General features: G+C 43.5%; 1 protein-coding gene across 1 annotated transcript; it reads left to right on the top strand.

The window, feature by feature from the left end:
• The first annotated feature begins 3,286 nt into the window (after positions 1-3,286).
• On the top strand, positions 3,287-14,020 carry hapln4 (hyaluronan and proteoglycan link protein 4). Its single transcript, XM_076727069.1, has 7 exons — positions 3,287-3,459; positions 4,794-4,911; positions 7,787-7,976; positions 8,652-8,824; positions 8,955-9,070; positions 9,440-9,626; positions 12,675-14,020. The coding sequence occupies exons 1-7, from the start codon at positions 3,457-3,459 to the stop codon at positions 13,064-13,066; spliced, it is 1,179 nt and encodes a 392-aa protein (XP_076583184.1). The 5' UTR covers positions 3,287-3,456; the 3' UTR covers positions 13,067-14,020.
• The last annotated feature ends 1,277 nt before the right edge of the window (positions 14,021-15,297 follow it).

Below are 15,297 nucleotides of genomic sequence, written 5' to 3'. Positions count from 1 at the left end.
TGTGTGGGTGGCCCAGTAAATAGTCTGCCGCTGCTCTCATCATTGTCTTTTACAAAGACATCAAATGAATTTTGTCTGCATAAACAAACACATTGAAATGACCACAAGGCAGTGTGTAAGAGGTTTCTCTTGCATTTAATTAGAAGAGAGAGACTGTAGAGACCATTGTCAATATGTTTTTACAAAATAAAGCTGATTATCTGCACACCATGCAGTGTCATTTGCAAATGCTGAATGTAGCTTCCAAACCTTTTCAGTAACATAGCGCTTAGGATGCAGCTCACTCATATAAATGAACAGCGTTTTCTTGACCGAGATAAAGGAGGTAATTTACATGGTTAGATAAAGCTTTTTTGAAACAGCAGTGTAACCCTCCTCTCCATCCCTAACCCATCGATAGCAACAGTCCACTCATAAGTAATTACCCCTCGTACTTCGCTGTGCAATTGGCCACCAGGCAGACAGAGAGAGGCTGACTCATTTAATTCACTCTCCTTCAGCAGTTTTTTCATGCTGAATTGTGGCATCGCCCCTGCTTGCACATGCTAGCAGTGCATTCTGAGTGTGTGTGTGTGTGTGTGTGTGTGTGTGTGTGTGTGTGTGTGTGTGTGTATGTGTATGTGTATGTGTTTGTGTGTGTGTATGTTTGTGACAGAGGCTTTAAATCAAATGTGGCCACTGAAAAACAGCTCTGTAATCCCATGATGGGTGTCACAGGGGATCTCTGCTGCAGATGTCTGCTCGGCTGTGCATTCGACGGCAGGGAGCTTTTAGGCTGTGGCTCAGAAAAAGTACAACTGAACAATCCAGACTGCAGTGATGGAAGAGGTACCACTTTCTAATGAATGAATGATGAATGCATGACATAGCTTCAGTTAAAGTATCATTGCATGACATATTACGAACTCACGAGTGTGCATGTTAATAAATGAGGAGATTCTATCTATCTATTAGTATCAAAGTAGCTGTTGGGTTAAGTACTGACTTCATATGTAGTGCACATAACACTGATTAATGGTTGCAATTAGTACATTTCTTAACCAACTAATGAGCTCCAAAAATCCTCAGGTTCACTGTGTTTGTAAAAAGGGGCCAACCTACACATAATTTGTGATCCAGGCCAAGTTAATCCAGCCATGGGTGTCAGGTATCAGGTACCTATCTGCAGCAGTTGACTACATGACTCAAGACCTTTGCAGTCAGTATGTTTAAGTGTTATGTATGCAGGTTGAAATGCAATTGTGTTACAATCTAGTGGTAGGCCACGCATCTGCACACATCAGTAGGCAGCGGACTTGTGTTCAAACCACTTGATTCTTTGGTATTTGGCCGACATAACCAGCTCTGCCCATACATGCATCTCCAGGAAAAAAAAAACTAATTTGTACATCTACAACGAAGACTTTATGCTCCAATGCAATGCAAGCACTAAGTAGTTGATCCATACATTTTAGCAAATCTTTCATCTTGGCTTTGTTTGGCAGACTGACTTTTTAAATCCTCAGAAACACTGCTGATCGACGCCTCTGGGCCGCGATGTTCTCTGTTAATTTTTTATGCATTTCATTTGAGAAAATGACCTCCCTCCCAGACAGCAGGTTATTTCTCAATGCTACAACAATATTGGAAGAAGTTGCCTGAGTGTATTTCTTAATTTGTAAAAGACATGTAAGAGGATAATGTTTCTCTGCTCTGCTCCCGAAACTGGAGAACTCTTCTGCAAAGGCCTTTTCTAAATCCTGCAGAGCAGAGTATATTTTTCGTTTTAGAATAACCAGCGCATCATTAACAATGTCATAAACTAACACACCAAATCAACTGGCAAAGCATTCAGCTGTTGGCTCCGGCCTGAAACCAAGCTGCCAATGTTAACATAGTTGACCTTGAGCCTCACTTCGGCGTCAACGTCATTTTTCCCATTTGTCCTCTTGTGCTGTGTCCCATACTGATAGGCCTGTGATGCTCCAGGGAGAGGCTGGGCAGATGTCTCAAACTCTGGTAAACTCTTCTCACAGTGATGCTGCACAAGACTGCAGTGACTCACAGCTGCACAACAATTGACAGGTCCACTACCTTGTTCCACAAGACGCTGCTAGTCAACCTGAATCTCAGCTGCACCATATGCTATAATGAGGCCATCAGTGCACTTTCATTGTTTTTAAAAGTTCAACACAGAGTGCAGCTGCCTCACGCTGAAGTGTCTTGTCTCCTCTCATCGTCGGCTGCTGTGATCTCAAGGGCCTCTCTTATTTTACCATCATTCTCATGAAGGGCTCTCATAGAGTCTGCATCAGATGCCCATATGGTGCATGAGCGAGACATCAGTGTCAGTGATGCTGTTCTTAAACACTTTATCTCACTGGTGAGTGTATGAAGAGCAAAAAGCATGCAGAGTTTCAGAAGCTTGAAAACAGACTTGCCTCCCTGGAGCTGGTTCAGTGACTGGGCTGCTCTGGGCTGATCTTGATTTCATGTTGTTGGCCGTTTCCTGACATATCTGAAGCGTGATATTATAACTTCCCACGGCAAAGGGAAAGAGCTGATCTTAGATGTGGGATCATTTTCGCACAAATTCACCAATGTTGGACCAACTTTTTACTGGCTTATAAATCCATGAAGCCACTGAATATCCTGATTATTTGCATTGTAACAAAAATGTGGTCTTTTGTTTTTAGTCATCCTGTTAATCATATTACTCAACAGTGGAGGAAGTATTCAGTTCCTTTACTTAAGTTAAAGAAATAATATTGTAATAAGCATAATGCAGTTGGAAGCTCCAGTAATAGCTTAGATTTGTCTTTAAATACAGTTAAGTGAGTAAATAGGCTGCTTAGATTCTATATTTTTTATTAATGTTCATCACTGCATCATTAGCATAATGTGTCACAATATATCCAGAGGAATAAGAGCTGAAAGTTTATTCTTTATGACTTCACTCCTCCTCAGCCATGAGGTTTCTTGGATGAATCTGATTTGTCTTGATAACATAGATCAGTCTTGATCTGCAGTCACAGTCTCAACCCCGCATTTCTCATTTATCTGATTGGTCTTTATTAGCAACAGTGATGTGCCTGAAAGTTAATAAGATTTCACCGCAGTGACTGCAACAAACTGTGTGACACTCAAACCACTAAGTGACCTTCTAATGGGCTTCAATACCGCACATTCACAAACATGAAATGAGTGTGAAATCAATGTTGTGATTGACTCCTTCTCCACACAGTCTAATGTGGTGTGCTGCGTCATTGGAGGACTGCGGGACCCACAAACACCGGTGGTTCCCCCTGCAGTGCGAGAGATCAGCGATGGGACTGGAAACACAGAGAGAGAGGGAAGGAGGGAGGGAAGGAGAGAGGCGAGTGCTGCTGCAGAACAACATTCAGCCTGGGCTGAGGAGTTAAACGGTGCACAGCGGCACATCTGCTTCATCCAGGCATTAATCCTGTTGTGATAGCCATGGTAAGTTCACTTCTGTGCTCCGTTAGTACGGCTCTGCCCTGCAGTTCTCTGTGCTGCGTGAGGACTGCAGGGATGTTCATTGGACTAACCTTGAGAAAAATGGTTGCAGCAGGGCTGTTTATAGTGTGCAATGTGCATGTAAAGTGGCTGGTTTAGTGACTCTGCTTCACTGGGGCCCGCTCAGATGCTATGTACTGCAGCAATTCTTCTGCTTAGCAAGGGATTATTCACAGGTGACACTGACAATGCAGACCTCTAGCAATGCACACAGCTGCAGCATTCCTTCTTGACTCCTGTATTCTGCTGTTCTGATCATATTTTGCCATCCACAATGAAGTAAAACACCAACCTATGTCTCTGAGCATGTGATGAAAGTTTGTATTTTGCAGTATCTCCTTTGCAATCCATCACGGATTTATGCTGCAACACCAGGGATGTCACATGCTGGGTCAAAATACATGGAAGTCTGCAACTGTAGCGTTCTGAACAACCACTCATCCATAACCCGAGATTGTTCATACTCTGATGAGAGCTTCAAAATGTCTCGTACAGTAGCCTCTTTCAGCCCTTCTCTATGCATGTCAAACATATACAGTAAGCACAACAGACACCAGTTTTCTTCAGTAATTGTGTTGATTTTTGCTGCATACATCCCTTTGTTTACTATTGGCCTCTACTGAGCCAAGCCTGTCTCCCTCACAACTTACCAAACACTTTCTTCTCCTTCAACTGGCACCTGGCAGCGAAGATAAAAAAGTGCTAAACAAGCTTTAAGTCTTGACTATCCTGTGAGGACTATCTCCTCCTTTCATACTGTGCCTGTGTGAAGCATGACTGGTATGTGTAGCAGGCTGCTGCTTGAAAGCAGGACTCTCAAACCAAACGCAGTCAAGTTGGCTAACCTTATTTTCATGTTCTGAAAAAGCTGAAGTAATCAATTATCTGCTACTTTTTGTCTTGAACACTGAGTGGGTAAAACACCCAAAATGCAAAAACCTGAAGTGTGAGTCCTCTTGTGGGACTTCAGAATGACTGAAAGGAGACGGATGTGGATTTTGCTCAAGTTGTTTGGGAGAGATTACGTGTGGTTGTAGTTCATTGCTAATTTATAATCCATCATTATGCATGAACAGTTAATGCCAGAATTTCTGTTGTCCCTTGTTTCTCCTTGGGGTAAATACACTGACACAAGCTGTTGTCCTTACCATCTCTGGTACTGTTCACCTTTATATTTTCAGGTCTTGAATAGGTCGCCTTTGGAACACGACTGTCTGGTTTTTCCATTTTCTCTAAACCTGTAATAACACCATTCTCTGTTGTGTCCCTTCCTGCAGCTCTCAAAGCAGCTGTGGCCTTTGGCTTTTGTGGTTTTCATCCTGACTTCTGCCCTCTCAGTGACATCCCTGCCTGCTGACATAGAGAAGGGAAGGAGAAAGGTGGTGCATGTGCTCGGTAAGGACAATGCCTTCTTTGCAGTGTGTTACAGCTCACAGCAGCAAAGTCAGGTGTTCTTCATTCTGCACTGATCTGCGTAGCTGTTACAGCATGTGCTAGAAAATATGTCAGATACACTGTAGAGGTCACTTTTTTGAAACCAGGAAAAATGCTCTCATGAAATGTGCTGAAAAATCCGAAGAAAGGCAGAAAGAAAATGGTTCAGACTCAGGTTCTCATGAAGAATCCAATGAGGCATTCTGACACTGTATTCAGGAATATGCCCTGAAACATGCACAGTATTTCAAACCGTATTCCCGGAGCCAGTAACTCTACAATATTAATACAGGGCTGTCAGTCTAGTCGGACAAAGCCGTCCAACTTTTCACTCAAGAAGAAAATTTCTCACATTATACCTGCTAAAAATACTAATCAACAACATCACAGCTGTCCATTATCTGCAATGAAGAGGTTCAGTAGAGATACATTTCTTCTCATATTAGAAGATAACCTCAAATGACTGAAGCATTTACTTCACAGCGTCTTTAAAAGCTTTATATGTAAATCTTTATATATATTCTTAGATTAAACAAAGAAACTGCAACCACTGACTAATAATTATGTAGTGAAGTAAAGAGTATATTTCCCCCTGAAATGTAGTGGATGCAAGTATATAGCTGCATAAAATGAAAGTAAAGCACCTCAAAAATGTACATAAAGCTGTATTAATTGATTTTTTATCCGCTTGGGGGCAAAATAACCTATGTGGCTAATGTGATAATATGTTAGCCAACAGACACATGCAAAATCATCATCCCATTAGAGTCATGACCACCTATATTTATTTTTTTAATTGTTTTAGTCTCCATAAACCTCTGAGCTAAGTATCAAAGTCCAGTATAGTCTAACAGTCCAATACAATGAGGGAGAAGTATTAAAAAGATTTATTAAAATCACTGGACAATTAAAAGAGCAAGATGTTTCAATGCTCATCCAAACACCATCGTCAGTTGTAAAGTAACAGGAAGTAACTCCAGCAAGAAATACACCCAAAGAAGTCACATGACCTGAGATGGAACAGTCACATGACTACTGAGATATCACTGCATTGTGATTGCCAGAGGAGACGGCAACAGCAGCTTATGATAGAGACCCCTCACCCTCCTAATATGTTCATTAAAGGGTCTTAAGAAATTTCTTCGGGGTACAGACAAAAAACCGCAAGGAGGGGAACTAATCTCTATTCTCTCAGGATAAATCTTTTTCACTGTAACCATATCAAACATGAGGGCTGAAGGAAGAGTCAAAGAGTAGCTAGAGCAACCCAGTATCACAGAGAAACTGTCAAGGATCCCAGAAACTCTTGAGCTTGGGGCAAGACAACAAAAGATGACCTAGGGTCCCGTCACCTGACCTCCACTCATCACAGGTAGCAGAGCCAGAAGCAAAGATCCTGTTCAGTTTGATCCAGGAAAAGTGCAGCCGATGGATGACTTTGAACTGAATGAGATGAGGTCTAGCATTGATAGAACATGCTTTGATCCTATCTGACCCTTGTGGCCATAACTCATCTGAACTCTCAGCAGTGTTCGTAATCCGAGCCTCTTTAATGTGGAGAGAAGGGGCTGCCAGACAAAAAAAGCCAAAGAACTGTGAAATTAAATGTTTGTTGGGTTGTTTGATCATCATATCGAAGTGAGGTCAGACCAAGAAGGAGATCAAATTTCACCTAAAACTAAGCTGCCACTTTGAACATGACAGTGTCACGCATGTAGAGGTGCAACTCCCTTCATACAACCAGTAGTCAAGCAGCGACACTCCTCCCAGTCTGCAAACACCAGAGGTAATTGTTAACTTCTGCCAGGGATGTCTGTAAGCTGGTGTCTCCTTAATGAAACCGTAACCTGGAGTTGTTTGTCTTCGCGTTCGTCCGTTGCAGCATTGCCATCAGTGTTGGGAAATAATGTGCTCAAAGTTTTGATTAAACACCACTTGATGCTTTCACTGCTGCTGGTGATAAACAACTTTGCAGAGCGCAGTGAGCAGTGACAGGACTAATTGCTGGCTGGCATGGATAATTGTAGGTGCCTTTATCTGGTCACAACACTGCAGAAAACCTCTTGCAGCCACTCATTAGATGTTTTAAATGTTTACACCACACTTGTGTGTGTTGTCTTTGGCTGCCTTGACACACACACGCAAACAGCGTCTGAGCAAATGTCTGCCAGAAATGCAAACTAGGTCTTGTTATTGCCCATTTGGAAGAAGAGGCCTGTGGTTACCATTAGTCTTGGGTCATTTTGGTGAATTGCTCTCAGCAGAGAGACTGAGGTTAAGATTGGAGTGGGTAGTCTGATGACAGGTCTGGGCAGAGAGCAAGTCGGCTGCACACTGGACTCTTTGACCAAAACAAAAAAAAATGTTTTTCACTATTGATATGCTGGATGTGGAGGCACTAATGTGACAGCTCAAACAAACAGCACACTCTTTATTGGCTGACACTGATTCAGGTCCACAGACATCTCACTGTGGCGTCCTTCACAAAGAGAATCAGATTGAATTTTTTGATTAGAATAAAAGCCGTAAGTAGTGGCAGTGTCAAGAGTGATCGCAAACAACATTACATACCTCAACATTAAAGACTTGACCTCACATATTTGTGAGGAGAATTCATTATACATTCACTTTGATCCAGTCACTCTGAGGTGACAAAAGCACAAGGAGTCTTATTTTCACGTTATTGTACAGTAATGAAAACATGCTTATTAATATCATGTTCCATTTCTGCCAATACATCCCCACAAAGCCTGCACACTGGACCTCTAACCAGGTTCAAAATATAGATTTCTACACTTCGATGAGCTGGCCTTCCGTCTCCTCTTTCCTCCCGCAGAGGATGACACCGGGGCGGTGATAGTCCAGACAGCTCCTGGTAAAGTGGTGACGCATCGCGGTGGCTCCATCACTCTGCCCTGCAGATTCCACCATGAGCCCGAGAACACCGATCCTGCCCGCATTCGGATTAAGTGGACCAAAGTGACCGATGCGCTGCAGTTTGAGGACGTCTTTGTGGCACTTGGAAGGTAAAATCTGCATTTTTCAATCAGTCAATTTTTTATCTATTGTTTTGATCAGTGCTGTGTCTCAGTTGTTTGGCTCAGTGCTCACTGATGGATTAGCACACATTTGAAAGGTTTTTAATGGAAGTAAACCACGCTCCTAGTCTTTGTCTCAGTTTTCTGGACCCACCCTCCCTTTCTCTCCCCTTCATCCATTTACCTCCCAACCTCCCCCTCGCTCTGCCCATCCCTATTCACATCCATTCACCCTCTTGTCACTCTTTCCATCCCATCTTATTCAAACCTGTGCAAACCTCTCCCATCTCTCCTTTTCCAAGTACCATCCTGGGCTCTAAATGGCTCTGGTGACTCAACTCCCCCGCACTCCTCCCCAGCCTTCAATATATCCATTGCAGACTGGTCTAAATGGACAACTTCCTCCTCCACTTTCAGCCTCTTTCTCACATCCATTCATCCACCCTCAGCATCCAATACTTCCTCATTTCATTAAACCTATAAAATCACATTGTTGATGTGCTCCTTGCTGGTGAACCCACTCAGATATCATAAAAAATACATTTCTCTTTTCAGTACTCCATCTTTAATGCATTTCTCAAGCTGAAGCATTTATCAGTTATTTTGCTCACAGCAACTTTTACAATGGGAAAAAAAGTTTAAATGTCTGTCTAATCTCTTCAGGCAGCAGCGCGTGTTTGGATCGTACAGAGGCCGGGTGTTTCTGGAGCAGGCAGGGCCGGGCGACGCCTCCGTCATCATCCAGAACGTCACACTGGAGGACTACGGACGCTATGAGTGTGAAGTCACCAATGACATGGAAGATGATACAGGATTTGTCAACCTCGACCTAGAAGGTCAGACCTTAAAGATGCAGCCAAGGCAGATGTTGCTGAACCTCTGATGCTTGGCTGTTGTATAAATGGGTTTTCAGAGAAAGACAGACCAGTTCACACTCAACAGTAGGCCTGTTTGTGTCACTTGTAGGAGTGGTGTTTCCCTACTACCCCCGCGAGGGCCGCTATAAGCTCAACTACCACCAGGCAGAGGACGCCTGCAAACAGCAGGACGCCATTCTGGCCTCCCACCCTCAACTGCACAAGGTAACTTTACACCTTTCCTGTGGCTCACGTGTGTCATGCTCAAGGCAGATTGAGAGAGACGAGGGTAGAAGTGACAGATCACTAAGAATTTATTAGAGCTATGCCGCCCATTCATTTAAAAGCCCTTCTTTTAGTTATAACTATGTTATAAAGTGTTTTAGAGCAGCAGTAAGTCTGAAATTAAGAATCTGCATATGACCAGAGCAGAAGTTTTACGGCATGTCCAGCCTCCTATTTTAAAAATCCATATACATGAAAGTTCAGAGTAACGGAGTTACATCCGAGGAGATAAACTGAATATGTTCACCTCTTAACAATGTATTAAATCCTTTAGTATGACTCACTAACCTACATAATGATCCTCCACAGGCCTGGCTGGAAGGACTAGACTGGTGTAACGCTGGATGGCTGGAGGACGGCTCAGTCCAGTACCCTATCTCTCATCCCAGAGACCAGTGCGGCCGCAAGGACACCCCAGCTGGCGTTCGTAACTATGGCTACAGGCACAAGGAGACTGAGCGCTACGACTGTTTCTGCTTCACTTCCAAGCTCAACGGTGAGACAACACAGAGAGATGTCGGTTGGCAGCCGTGGCTGCGTGGCCATGTGTGTCTGTATCAGCAGATCAGAAACACTTTGTAGTCCATCTACATGATCATACAGCTACATACAAACATCCAACTGTGTATCCAGCATCTGTGGCTCATGATTGGAAGAGAACGAGACAATGGCGGAGCTGCATAGTTGCGGTCCTGTATAGAAAGAGGATATATCATGAGCGGTGGGCCGTGGGGAAATTAGGCTCAAGTCTCTGATCTGTGCCTGTGATCTCGCAGTCCTAAGGCCATTGGATTTAGATCAGGCTCTGTTGATTCAGCCCTGGTAAGGCCACAGCGTTCTCTGGGTGCCAAGCATCGCCTTTCATCTCCCAGTTCTTTGATTTACATCACATTCCCACAGAGAGTGTGCCAGTGTCTCCGTCTCACACACACACACACACACACACACACACACACACACACACACACACACACACACACACACACACCACCTCCAGGTTCGCAGGCTCAAACAAACTTGGGAAAGGCGGAGGCTGGATTAGTTTTTTGCATCATGAAAGTTATCTTTAGTTATCTTTAGCAGTCGAGAAGTCTACATGCGTGAAGAGAAAAAGGTGCAATGAAAGGTTGAATTCCATCACTTGACTATTGTTAAAAGATACCAACCAATATTAAAACATTGATTATGAAAAGAATTATCTCATTCTGGGAAATACTCTGATTCTGAGGATCAACACTTTTCATGTCTGTCTGTTAAAAACAAATCCACAGCCAGCGTTTGGTTAGCTTCACAACCAGCAACGGGGGCTGGGGGGGCACAGCTTGCCACTGGCACTTCTATTGTTGTCAGTGTAAACTATGGCAAGGAGAGGAAGAGCAGCTGTCGCTCTCGAGTACACACACACATACACACACACACACACACACACACACACTCACACAGCTATTTGCTATTTGAATTAAACACCAATGAAGAGAAATGGTCTAACATCATCTTTAAAGTTTTATTATCTGGTCTGGTACAATAAACAATGTTTACGACACTAGTCAGTAAAACCTGCTGTATGAATCATATCATACTGTTATTCTCTTTGTCTATTTCAAGGTTCAACCCGCTCTATTTAGCTGCATGACGAGACCGTTGGTCTGCAGCAGCAGCCTGTGGCGGACAGGCTGGCAGGACTGGAGGCAGCTGGGAGCATCACTGACATTTACATGCACACTAATATTACACTATTATTGAGGATATGACAGTATTCCAAATTTTATGTGGTTCATGCGAACAGTAGAGTGGTATGTCGATATCATATACAGTGCATTCGGAATATGTGTCTCATTTGGGGAGTTTTGCTGCAATTCGCACAGCCTCTTTCCTGTTTGTGGTCAGCTGGGGTCGAGACGCGCGCACAAAAGAAAAACCCACATTTCTGTTGGAGAGGAGAAACTACTGTCAAACATGATGAACGACTTGGATATCAACAGGTCTTTGGATATACGAAAATATCACAACACTGAATTTTTCAAGAAGGTGGTTGAACGAATGAAGGAGGGAGGCTGTGTTTGTTTATCAGAGCATGCGTGGGAATATTAATGGAATATTCATTTTCATCAGCCATGCACACAGCTTTGTAGGAATGTTGTCTTTTTCAGAATAAGGAGTATTTTGTGCATGTAAACATAATCATTGTTGCCAGGCAGCAGCCGCTGTGGCAAACACTTACTGTCTGAAAGCGCCTCATTTCTTGGAAAAAAAGAAAAAAAGATTTTTAGTCTTTTGTGCAGGTTTGAACAGATTGAACAAATAAGATATAACTATATTATTTAGTGAGCTTCAGGCAGGCTGGCTGACACATATTGTTACCTTTGGACAAAAACAGGCTCTCTGTTTCTCCCCTTTTTCCAGTCTTTATGCTTAGCTTAGCTTAGCTTAGCTAGCTTCATATTTAGCCCACAGATATGAAAGTGGTGTTCATGTTCTCAAACTCTCAGCAAGAAAGCCAATGAGCATATTTCCCAAAGTGTCCCAAACTACTCTTTAAAAACATTGACCATATTTGTGAAGCACAGCACACGGCTGGTTAACCGTTTGGAAAAACACGACATCAAGCCTGCAGATGAAAGAGATTGCAAAACTCATACATTCTAAAAACTAATAAAAAGATTTTTAATTAGCCGGATGAAAGACTTGAATTTAAATCATAAACAATTTTGGGACAGTCACAACTGGAAAAAAGAAGCGGTACCAGTGCTTTTCTTCAGTGAGAAAAAGGTAGCATGACAGGAACCTTAAACGATTGCTCATGGCTTCCCCTGTGTGTTAATTATTGTGGACAGTCTGTTGCGGGCAGGAGGTTTCAGCAGTGGTCATGACCGATGCTGCTTCTCAGTCCAGCTGGAAGGTATTTACTGAGGGTCCCCTGGGGAAATATGAGACAATATTCAGCCTCTCTAATAGCCAGCAGTCACATAAACAAGCACAAAATCAATAGCTGAGCCAAGAGCAAAGCTGAGGTTGCAGACATGATTTCCATGATAGCAGTAGCTGTTTGGAGAATCCACTAACCTCTTTATTCTTGGTTAGGGAGGTTCTTTATTCTTCGCTCCTTCCTTAGGAGAAGCTACCTCGTGATTCAGTCCAGTTCAAACAATTCAGCCAATCAGGATACCAATTTCTTTAACGCTGCCAGGAGAAACGTCTCCCAAGAGGTGAGATGAAAGCAGAAATGGAACCGTTTTAAGAGTAATTTTGAGTTGGAGTGCGGTCCGCTGACAGAGTTTTGCCTTTCGATTTTGAGCAGCTGCCCAGACTGTTGTTGGAATGATTTAATATTCTGAACACAACCAGACATAGATGCCAGGAAAACTGAGAATATCTACCCTGGAGGCTCGATGTGTCTCTGGAGCTTCACTCTCTCATTCACTTCTCTCTCTGTCCCCCCCCCCCCCCCCCCCCCGAACAATGCATTTGCTCTGTTTTCCTTCACCTTTTCACATGTTCTTACAACAAAGATCCTCTCCTCTCCTCTCCCTCCATATCCCCTCAGGCAAAGTGTATTTCCTCAAACGCTTTAAGAAGGTGAACTATGCGGAGGCGATGAAGGCTTGCATTCGTGATGGCTCAGCGGTGGCCAAAGTGGGTCAGCTGTACGCTGCATGGAAGTTCCAGCTTCTGGACCGCTGTGAAGCCGGCTGGCTGGAGGATGGCAGCATTCGTTACCCCATAGTCAACCCCCGCTCTCGCTGTGGAGGATCTGAGCCAGGCGTCCGACACCTGGGCTTCCCTGATAAGAAATTCCGCCTCTATGGGGTCTACTGTTTCCGCAAGAATGAGGATGAAACAGCAGGTGGTACTGAAACGACAAAAAGACCTACAGATAGTTTGACAAGGAGAAAGAGCAGCAACAGCATCCCCGTGAATGCTACGAGGGTGATTTAAAGTGGAAAGACTGAGAGCGATTTTAGATTTGACTACTGTCGCCTAGCAGCCAGAGTCCATTCATTGCTTTAAAGTAAAACACTCACAGACGAGGTGTACTCATTTGCAGATTTGCCAGAGAGGAGAAGCGAGGCTGTGCGAAATTGAGGGTGACATCTTTATTGATTGGTGATTTTTCCTTTTGTCTCCAGTCAGTCAATCATCTTAAAGAGAGGCCGTGTTAGCACGTCTGTCGCTGGAAAACTGTAAGATGAAACAGCAGCTTGATCATCACTCAGGCGCTCATCACATCAGAGAGGTCTGCCATGAATTCCCTTGTTTACGCATGTGTGTGTGTGTGTGTGTGTGTGTGTGTGTGTGTGGATCATATTTTGGCCCCCACTGTGGCTCCTGAGCTGGGAGCTCCGGTCTGAGCCAGAATCCCACAGTCATTACTGGGTGAGACGGGATGATCTGCCTGACTGTATGGAAAAAAAAAATCCAAGATGCCCTGTAAGTTTGGATTGCACCAAGTGTAATTGTCTGCGTGCGGGTGTCATGCTTGGTTAGCGACCCTCTGGCACAATGGGAGCCATTTTTCTCATTAACCTATAGACCTCGCAATCTCATCATCAGAGCCGAGCAAGCCGAGTAGTAAATATTGCACTAGCTCTAGAATAGTTGCACTTTAAATACATAGGGCTTTATTTCATGATGATAGCATCTTAGCTTAGACCTAAGCGAGCATGTATTGCTTGGCTGAGAGCGCTCGCTGAGGCTGAATAAGCAGAAATACAAAGCTACAGTGATTGTTATTTACCTCACATACTGCACTTCTAAGCGACCCGGGCATCCGATGCACTATTAATGTTACATGCAGCGACCTTCGTTACAGAGTATGTTTGCCGCTACAGAATGGATGAATGTTGTGAGGGGAAAAAGAAATAAAAGTATTGAAATGGTTGATTTGAACAATGTGTTTGGGTGCAGTTCTTTTCTATCTGAAGCGATACGGATGTCTAAATATTTAAAAAAAATAAATATATAACCTGATTGAATGAGTGAAGAAATAAAATGAAAGAAGGAAGGAATAGACATGGACTTCATTTATAAGCACTTTGATATAAAGGAGAACTCACACATTTACGGCCAAACATAGGAAGCAATGGGAAGATCAGGGTGTCAATCCATTGATCCTGACTTTAATAGACCACCCACAGTGCCATGTCATTGTTCTGACAGCCTATTATCCAATTTCCTATGTTTTTTTTTTTTTTTTGGTCACCTCTGATTGGCTCTGAGCGTGGCATTTTTTTCTAACCCCAGCCATCTAATTAATTATTTAACCCTAACGAAGCAGTGAAAATTAGCCAATCAGAGGGACCTTTAGCGGGTTCTTTATCAGGTAATTGGGGTCTTGGAATAATGGGCTGTCAGAACAATGGGCAGCCCCCTCAAAGCCTGCTGTACCTTCTGAACTACGGCCGCCACGTGTGTCATCCTCAAAGAGCGTGTGGAGATCATTACACAGTGAAACGAGACTCTACAGAACCTACAGCCTCGCTACAAGGTAATCTTCACCATGTTCACCATCACAGTTTAGCCTGTTAGCATGCTAACATTTGCTAAATAGCACTAAACACAAAGTACAGCTGAGGCTGATGTATTAATTTTGCAGGTCATAAATCAAAATGCTGGATCTGATGATAATGATCATCATCATTAGGGGATCATCGCACTCAGAATTCATCCCCTGGGGACCATGAATGTCCATCCAGTAGTTGCTGAGATGTGTCAGTCTGGACCAAAGCGGTGGACCGACAGACGGACCGACAGACCAGCAGACGGACGTCCATCCATCCATCCTGCTGATGTGGCCAAAAATGATACCAGATGTTCATCATACAGCGTTCTCTAAAAGGTACATGCAGAGGAAGCATGTTGCCGTTTTGTCAGCTGAGACTGAAGATCACTAATGAGCCTCATGACGCTTTCACCTTCGTGCTCTCATCAATAATTAAGAATCAGTTATCACAGCAGATTAGCGATGAATGTCTCACTCTGGAGTTGATGTGCTTCGCTCTGCCTCAACTTTCCAAGCGTTTGCCGGTGAGAGAAAGTGCTGAGCAGTGAACCTGCCTCTGAGTGGGAGCATGCTGGTGCTGTGCCAACACAGCAGAACAAACCATGTCATCGTCATAGCAACTGGCAGCCTGTAGTTAAAGTCAAGTTCATCGAAAGTCCAACATCAT

This window comes from Chaetodon auriga, chromosome 3 (assembly GCF_051107435.1).
Source record: "Chaetodon auriga isolate fChaAug3 chromosome 3, fChaAug3.hap1, whole genome shotgun sequence".
Taxonomy (NCBI): Eukaryota; Metazoa; Chordata; class Actinopteri; order Chaetodontiformes; family Chaetodontidae; genus Chaetodon; species Chaetodon auriga.
Note: the sequence above shows the minus strand (reverse complement) of the source record. Positions and strands in the feature narration are given on the sequence as shown.

Coding starts and splice junctions, on each gene's coding strand:
- hapln4 (XM_076727069.1), top strand. Junction 4,912..7,786: donor AAAGGTGGTGCATGTGCTCG/GTAAGGACAATG, acceptor TTCCTCCCGCAG/AGGATGACACCGGGGCGGTG. Junction 9,627..12,674: donor CTTCACTTCCAAGCTCAACG/GTGAGACAACAC, acceptor ATATCCCCTCAG/GCAAAGTGTATTTCCTCAAA.